Source organism: Monosiga brevicollis, genomic scaffold (genome assembly GCF_000002865.3).
Source record: "Monosiga brevicollis MX1 MONBRscaffold_27 genomic scaffold, whole genome shotgun sequence".
In the NCBI taxonomy this organism is placed as follows: Eukaryota; class Choanoflagellata; order Craspedida; family Salpingoecidae; genus Monosiga; species Monosiga brevicollis.
Window position 1 is genome coordinate 482244 of NW_001865064.1, and position 8248 is coordinate 490491.

General features: G+C 56.0%; 3 protein-coding genes across 3 annotated transcripts in view; 1 reads left to right on the forward strand and 2 right to left on the reverse strand.

Moving 5' to 3' along the window:
* The window catches only part of MONBRDRAFT_33947 (uncharacterized protein), a 3841-nt gene extending 3554 nt beyond the window's left edge, over positions 1-287 (reverse strand). The window contains exons 1-2 of the mRNA XM_001749049.1: positions 149-287; positions 1-48 (exon numbers count right to left, since the gene is read on the reverse strand). The exon at positions 1-48 is cut by the window's left edge and continues 156 nt beyond it. The gene's annotated coding sequence lies outside the window, so the exon portion shown is untranslated. The remainder of the gene's footprint in view (positions 49-148) is intronic.
* Positions 288-2003: 1716 nt separating this feature from the next.
* Positions 2004-4149, forward strand: MONBRDRAFT_33948 (uncharacterized protein; the record flags this gene model as incomplete). Its single annotated transcript, XM_001748993.1, has 1 exon — positions 2004-4149. The coding sequence occupies one exon, from the start codon at positions 2004-2006 to the stop codon at positions 3912-3914; it is 1911 nt and encodes a 636-aa protein (XP_001749045.1). The 3' UTR covers positions 3915-4149.
* A 1051-nt stretch (positions 4150-5200) lies between these two features.
* The window catches only part of MONBRDRAFT_38552 (uncharacterized protein), a gene marked incomplete at both ends in the record, with an annotated part of 3913 nt that continues 865 nt past the window's right edge, over positions 5201-8248 (reverse strand). Inside the window, 10 exons of the mRNA XM_001749050.1 lie at positions 5201-5440; positions 5957-6220; positions 6385-6444; positions 6561-6698; positions 6867-6973; positions 7062-7128; positions 7220-7437; positions 7562-7627; positions 7720-7871; positions 7972-8153. Coding sequence (XP_001749102.1) covers positions 5201-5440; positions 5957-6220; positions 6385-6444; positions 6561-6698; positions 6867-6973; positions 7062-7128; positions 7220-7437; positions 7562-7627; positions 7720-7871; positions 7972-8153 — 1494 coding nt within the window. The remainder of the gene's footprint in view (positions 5441-5956; positions 6221-6384; positions 6445-6560; positions 6699-6866; positions 6974-7061; positions 7129-7219; positions 7438-7561; positions 7628-7719; positions 7872-7971; positions 8154-8248) is intronic.

Consider the following 8248-nt stretch of genomic DNA (forward strand, 5'->3'; position numbering starts at 1 on the left):
GAGAGAGAGAGAGAGAGAGAGAGAGAGAGAGAGAGAGAGAGAGAGAGAGAGAGAGAGAGAGAGAGAGAGAGCGCGCGCGCGCGGGACAGTGGATGTGTCCCACTGCTCGAGCGACGGTATGCGGCGGTTATCTTGGCGATTGACGAACCAGGGAGAGAGGAAAAAGATCGATCAAAGCCTTGAAATGCAGGGGCTAAGTGGCTTTGGTGGTCCACTGGCTGTGGGCGGCCGTTGTGGCCCCTGGCGCTGCCGTTTGGAATCGAGCTTGAGGGGTGGGCAGGAAGGTGAGAGAGGGGAGCGCGAGGGGTTGATAATGGCAGAGCGTTGCTTTGAATCAAGATGATGACGAGGGATGTTGATTTCGGATGTGTTTGATGAGCGTTATGATGGAAGGTGAAAGCAGAGATTAGGGTTGAACCGAGTTGAAAACCAGAGAAAGCTGGCTCCACCCGGTGTTTGGTCAGAGAGCTGGTTGCTGTTGATCATCACAAAAGGCCGCTTTCTTAACGGTTACCAACTGACAGAGTTCCTCCCACCCTCTCCAAATTCAACTCGGTTTAACATTAGAGGGCGGCTGGGAGTCTGGTCCTTTGAAGGGGGGTTTGGTTTGGTGCCATATGGCAGCGCAGGGGCAGCGACCAGAGTAGAAGAACCACGATTCGTGCGGTAGGGTGGGTGCAGGGGGAGGCTACAGCCAGACACCGATGGACAGACCGACAGATGATGCATGCAAGGAGCCACGGGCAGCGAACCAAAGTGCGACCGTTCCTATATGGTGTGTATGTCCAAAGCGCCAGCACGCGTGTGACAAGACAAGGGACGAAGCCTTCGATGGCCCCCGAGTCGATCCCATGTGTGGCAGGGAGCCAAGGTGCGGCGGCGGGGAGACGTTAGGGACACTGGATGTACTCGACCAAGGCTGCCGGGTACTGATTCGACACTGGTGACTACCGACGGGACAGGGAGGGAGGGAGGCAGCGGTGATTCGTCGCTGCCGATCGAGCCGATGCGTGGGTGTGTGTGGTTGTGGCCGCGCTCGCGTTGGGTGCACAAACCCCCGTTTACTACCTTGTAATGCTAGAAGATGTAGCTGTTCGACTTGTTACAAGGTGATTGTTATACTGTCTTATGTATGGTTATTGTAGCAGAATAACGAGTTATTGTCGGTACGCATTTGGTTTTTATTGTTGCACCATACGCGTTTGGTGCGGGGCCTTGATTGAGATTCACGTGTGACATGTATACAACATGTGTGTGACGCTTTAAAGCATGTTTGCCTTTAGATTGTGTTGGTGTGTGTGGTGCTTGTGTGCCTTGTGTGTGAGCGTTTGGTGAACAGAGACTGATGTTGAACTGTGACCGTTCCAGAGATACGACCTCAACCTCTGTTTTCACAAAGCTTGTCATACAAGGTAAAACCAGAGGTTATGTTTGGCCTGTGTTCAGAATCAGAGAGGTTCATCTTGTGAAAAACGAGCACGTTTCAGAGCCCAAACAAAATCACGCGCAAGGCCGGTTGACAGATGGCAGCCAGTGCACCAGGTCGTCAACCTGCTCACCGCCAATAACAGACCAGAGGCCAACCCCATTGCGCAGACGACGCAAGCTTTACCACATGCCCGGACCCGCTGCCAAACAAAACACAGCAGAGCCCCTCAAAAAGATCCAGAACATCACCCCTAAACTCTCATGTGTGCTCTCCCTTTTCTGATCTCTCTCTCTCTCTCTCTCTCTCTCTCTCTCTCTGTCACTCTCATCTCTCTCTCTCTCTGTCACTCTCATCTCTTCATCTCTCTGTCTCTCTAAATCTCTTTCTCCCAATCCCTCTCTCCCTACACCACACACACACACACACCACATACAGGCACTTTCTCGACGAGAGAGACCCACACACACACACACACACACACACACTTATCGTGACTGAGTGAGGGAGTGCGTGCGCGTGAGGGGCATTGGAGCAGGTGTGATTGGACTGGGGTGGCAAGCAACGGAGCGTCGTCATGGCTCAGGAACCGGCACTGCCGGGGGTGGTGGCGCCGCCTCACCCCGCCATGCTCAAGACGCGGCAGCAACGGCAGCAGGAGGATCGGCATCGTCGCGCGCGCGCGTGTGATGTGATTATGATCGTGGCCATTTTGGTGGCCTTTATCATTGCCGTCGTCATTGCCGTCGTCGCCATTCACGACGTTTTTGATAGTCCCCACAGCAGCGACGATCGGGCCATTGCCATTGGGGCCTTGGTCGCCACTCTCCTGGCTGCCTTTGGCATTCTGGGTGCCCACAGCTCCGACTTCCGACTTCGTTCCATCAACCGCCACCTCGCCGAAGCCCACGACGAACTCCGCGTGCAGCACATTGTGCTCAAGGACACCAACATCATGCTCGAGCGCACCCTCAACGATCAGGCCAAGGTCCAGGGTCAACTCCGCGTTACCCTCGATCAGCTCAGCCAAAACTACCTGCAGCTGCGTCACAGCGAATCCCGCCTCAACCAAAGCCAACATTTGCTCCACGCCAACCAGGATCAGCTCAGCCACATTCAGCTCATCGTGCGCCAAAACCAGGAACAGCTCAAGTACACCCGCTTCCTCCTCCGCTATGAAGCCGCCTGCTACCTTCGCGTCAAGGTCCTCGTCGACTGGCTCCATCGCAAGTTCTCCGCCATTGGCAACGAAGACGAACACCTTGCCACCTGGACCGCCCTTCTCCAAGTCTTGCCCCCCTCCCTCGACGACGAACGCGAATACGACGTCCCCATCGCCGACGTCTGCGGCGCCGACAACTGGGCCGACTTTGTCTCCTGCGCCTGCCGCTTCCGGGCCCTCAACCGCTCCACCCCCGCCGACCGCGCCGCCGCTCAGGCCGCCCACGCCGCCAACCCCCTCGAAGCTGACACTGACGATGGCGACTCAGCCCTCCTGGGCGCCAAAGCCGGCGTGGGCGATTTCACCTTCAAGGGTCTCGAAAAGACCCGCCCCTACAAGCTCTTCCTCGCTCGCATCCTCGGCGCATACGACCCCGATGACTTTACGCGCTGCCTCAAGCTCGGCGAGGAAGTCCCCTTTGGTCATCTCGCCCAGCACCTCAGCCGCCACTTGCCCCGCCGCATCTTTGACAAGGAAGACGACGAACGCTTCCAGGACTTTGAAAGCCGCTACGTTCTCGACGGCCCCCGTGATCCCAACCAAGCCCCCACCCTCCGCGAACTCTCCTTTCAACTCAATGCCCAGGAGCAAGACAACCGCATCCCTCAGCCCCTTCTTGAACGCCCCCCACTCCTCGTCTACTCGGAGGAAGCCGTCCAAGTCGACCCCCTCCGTGCACCTCGCGCCTCGGAACCCGTCATTGGCTATGGCCAGAGCCGCCGTGGTCGCCCCTCACAGCAGTTTAATATCCCCCGCAATGACTCGGACATTTCCAGCATTCATCTTCGTGACCAGTCCCCGGCTCGTGATTACTCTCCCCGTCGTGACTCCCTTGCGCTCCCCCGCAATGAGTCGGGCAGCTCCAGCACCTACTATCGTGACCCATCCCCGCGCCGCGATTCATACAGCTATGCCAACACCCATGACACCGCCGCTCGCCGTCCCTCCGATCTCCTGCGCCAAAATTATCCCGGTCCCCCCCGCCGTCCCTCCGAACTCTCTGTCCAAGGCCCACCCCCTATGCTCTCCCGACGCAGCTCGGACCTGGCCATCATGCGACAAAACAACCCCACCATGCCTCGCCGCGGTTCAGATGTGCCTGCTCAAAATGGTGCCTACGACCAACGTCGCTCCGGCCGTCGCCAACACAAGCGACAGGACGTGCCTCCAAAGGACTGGTCCGGTACCAACAGCGCCCCCACTGAACGCGTCATTCCCGTCGTCCATGAAACGGAAGACACCGGCGTCGCCACCGCTGCTCTCTAAGCGGGACTTTGCGTCGACCAGGACCAGGCCCAGTCTTCTCGACACAATGTGCGGAAAGTGTCGTCACACTCTGCCGTGTCACAACCCTATTTTGGTTCTTCTTTGTTTTCATGACCATCGCCAGTTTCTGTTCCTTCCTCTGGCACAGCTTGTGATGCTGAGTCACCACTCGCACCCTCATCTTTGGCGTAACCTATTCCATGTTATCAAGCTACCAATTGAGTTTTGGAATGGCACGGCTTTGAATGCTTTGACTCGTCACCTGCTGCACTCAATTCAAGGATTTACAAAAAAAAAAAAAGTCCTGGTCCACGTTCATGTCGAGCTGATTTACACATGCACACACAGCAGACAAGAGCGTTTGGGACACAAGGGGTGCGCTTCATGCAACCACAGCCAGAGCAAAACAATCAACGCATCACCACAGCGCCAACGGCGCCAGGCGACATGTGAGTATCTACCAAAAGCATTCATCAAAAAATATTCCCTATACATGCCACAAATGGCCATGCCACAACACACAACACACAGAAACCCTGGTCGACGGAACCAAGCAGGAATTTGGTAACCTAGTTGGTCCTGCGGCCCACGGGTCTAGCCCTCAAGCAATCTGCTATGCCAACGTCACGACAAGCACGCGAGAAAAAAGGGTGACGATTCAAGCAAGAAAACTCATCAGCTCGAACCCGCGGCCACACCAGGCTCGTTCGAAGGCTACACAAGGCATGCAGGTGGCACATCAGCAGGGGCCGTACGAATGCAATGCACGCACGCGCACAAAAACGGTGCGGGTTTGCAAGCAACGTACCGAAGAAGCAATAATTTGTTGACGATGATGCTCAAATTCTTGCTTTTGAGCCTGAAGCTTGAGGGCCACCTGACTGCGGAATTCCCGAAGCTCGGCGCTGTGGCGCTGCTGGAGCTCTTTGAGCCGTGCTTGTTCGTTGGCTGCAGGCGGATCCCGATGGGGCAGAAATGAGCAAGTGCCGTTTGAAAAAAACCGGTCAGATGCGCAAGGCACCAACCTAGCAGCATTTGCTTCTTATAGTGGTGTTGCTGGCGTAACTCCTCGAGTTCTCGCTCCATGGCGCGCTCCATGGCATCACGCGCATCTCGAAACGCCTCGTCCATCTGACTATACGCAGTCCGATAGTTCTTTTCCTCCACCGTGTCAAATTGCTGTGAACACATATTCGCAAACCAGCGAGATGGCCACCACCGGCGGCGCATGAGATGGTTGCTCAGAACCCGCAGACAAGCTGCACAAGTCCCGCTCGGGTAAAATGTCAATACAAGGTGGACAGAGTTGCAAGTCGACTACACACCGCCATCTTTTCCATGGCGTCGGCATCAAAACCATCGCGCGTTAGGCGACGCTTAAGCTCCTTGCGGCGCTGAGCAAGATCCGTTTTGTGCTTCTTGGGCAAGAGCTTGAGGTCTTGGTGGAACTTGCGATCCAAGTCCTTGAGCTTCTTGACGTGGTATTCGGCCAACTGTTGCGCCTCTTTCTCGTGCCGGTAATGCATCTGTCGTGGCGCGATCGCGTGAGACCCGGGGCGTGCGCTTCGCAACCAGGGTTCGTAGATTCGGAAATACGGACGTGATGTTTTTGCAAAGAAAACGTGGCTTTGAGCTGATGCTTCAGCATCTGCTGCTTGCGAAGGACATGATCCTCTCCTGCGGCGACGAAAGACGAGACCGTTTAGGTCAAAAAAAGAATTAACATCGAAAAATCAAGAAAATCTCTTAATCCCGTCAACGAGAGCATGGGCATGAGGCTCGAAGACAAACCCAGGCGCGCAATTGCATTGTGACGGTCGGTGAGCAGGGCATGTTCGACGGCCATGAGCTCCAGACGGCGCGCAAGCCAGGCAGCCCGTTGCTGCTGAGCCTGAAGCTTGCTATCGTTGCTTGCCTCCGTTTGCTGCCATACGCGCAAAGTCCCGGGTGCACATCTTTTGAGTTGGGACCCATCCGCATATGCGAGTGCGGCGGGATAGCAAAGAGACACGAAGCGATGGAGACATGCAGGCCAAACACACCTGTTGCCGCTGAAGATCGGCGAGCTGTGTGCGCTGTTGCTCTTCCACACGGGCCTTGATCTCGGCGGTCCGCGACTTGCGTTCATCCTTGGGTACTGACTTGACCTCGGCCAGAGCAGCCTTGAGGTGACTCTTGTTCTCCGCTTCGAGCTGCTTCAATTGTTTGGCGTGGATGGCTTGAAGGGTCTTTTCCTTCTGTGCCCGAGAAACTCCTTGATCCCGGTCCAGCTTGGTCAGTGCCGTCTTTGTGGACTTTTCACAGTCCTATACATCAACAAGAAGAGTGGGCGCGCGAAGGTGAGCAAGCCGGCCAGCTAGGGGCGGCATGGATCCGTGGAGAAGCCGGCAACAAACAAGAAAGAGGGCAACAGAGAGGGACAGAGATGGAGGGGGAAGAGAGAGGGAGAGAGAAAATGTTGATTGCATACCTGCAAACGGCGTTCAAAGTCACGCTCAAGGTCTTGCAGGTCCTTGGCTTGCGTGGTACGCTGTTAAAGTGCGGGGCACAAGTTTCAGAATTGAGATTTACACGCGTCCCAGTCCTGCTGCGACAGGGGCAGCCTGACTTGTCAAAAACAAGGAGCAACGATCAGAATGAGCGCACCAAAGAATCACGTTCTGCGTTGAGTCGATGAACAAGGTCGTTGCACTCGTGCTGCTCCTCGCGTTGGATGAGACGCAGCTCGCGCAGCTGTTGCTTTCGATACAAGGCCATGCGTTGATTCTCCGCCATTTGCCAGTCCTGGGAGCAAAAGCAGAAAGAAGCGAAAGATACATGATTAAGCATCCAACTTGAGCCAGAGCCGACCCAGGCATCCAACCCAGGCATCGGAGCGAGGCGCATTGGGGCGAGGCATCGGGGCAAGGGATGGGGATGCTCAGCAGGAAATGAATACGAAGCCTTCCGCACCGGGTCGTGTTTGACATCGGCGGCCCGCTGTGCCTTGCGAGTCATAGTGTGACCGGCCTGTAGCTTGGTTTCGACGACGCGCTGAATCTGGTGTGTGACCGTTTGACCTACATGTCACCCATTCGATGGGGCTTGTTAATACCACGCTTACAAAACCATGCACATTGGCCATGCTAGGAGCCAAGCCAGACTCACCCTCTTCGTTGACGTAGGTTCGGGTCTTGGTGAGTGTCTTGAGTCGAGTGCGGTCCTCTGGAACACTCTATAATATCAAAAGGTGCAGCAGAATTGAGAAAAAGGGGAAAGGTTGTGCCGATACAACGGTGAGAGTGGGGAGTGGTTCCTGAGCGCACCAAGGCCTTGCTGCTGCTGCTCTGTGTGCTTGCGGGCGACGGGGCTCGAGCGTCTTCGCTATCGGCTGCCACAGCGATGGAGGGCAGAGGCGCGGCGCCGTTGGCGGCGGGTGCAGCGGCAGGAGTGGCGGAAGATCCAAAGCCAAAGTCTTCGTCTTCCATATTGTCAGCGGGGGCTTGCAAGGATTCGCGAGCCTGGGCTGCCAGATTTTCAAAACCTGAATGGGTAGAGCGGGACAACGCGAGAAGGAGGCAGTGAGTACAAGTCGATGCAGGTTTGACCGACCCACCAACATGCAGAGGGTGATTACGGATTACAGCTTTCAGTGGCGCCGTGCGTACCTTTGACGGCCTGTGCAGCTATTTCCGCCTTTTGCTCGTCCTGTAGCTCCTCGATGGTTTCCACGACTAAGCGCAGGTATTGGGGGCGATTGAGGGTGAGTGAAATGAGCAGGATGAAAGGTAGGAAGCGATGTTCAAAAAACACTGCATCCACGTACTGTCGGCTTTGACCAGGCGGAGCAGATCACGACAAGGTTTGAGACCAGCCGTGTTTTTGACAAAGTCATGATTGAGGAGTTGTTCCGCTGTAAGGCGATCGCGAGGGTCCTTTTGAAGACATTTGCTCAGGAAGTCATTGAAAGCCGCGCTCCTACAAAGGAGAAATGAGTTCATGCGGCTGAGCACGGGCGCTGCCTCGTCAAGCGAGGTGTCATTGCGGAGCGTTGCGACATGCTGTGGTGCGGGCATACCAGCGATGGGGTTCTTTGAGGGTTGGGGCCGGGGCCTTTGGGATTTTGAAGAGGACACGCATGGGGTGCAAATCTTGGTAGGGGGGTGCAGTCTCGGCAAGCTCGATGAGTGTGATGCCGAGGGACCAAATGTCGGAGCTTGTGCCATAGGGACGGTCGCGAACGTTTTCGCAAATGACGACCTGCAAGTCGGGGAGAGAAAGTTTGGGACGGTGAGGGGCCAGGCAGGCAGAGGTCGGCCGGGTAGAAGAACTCGGGGGTGTGTGTGTGTGTGTGT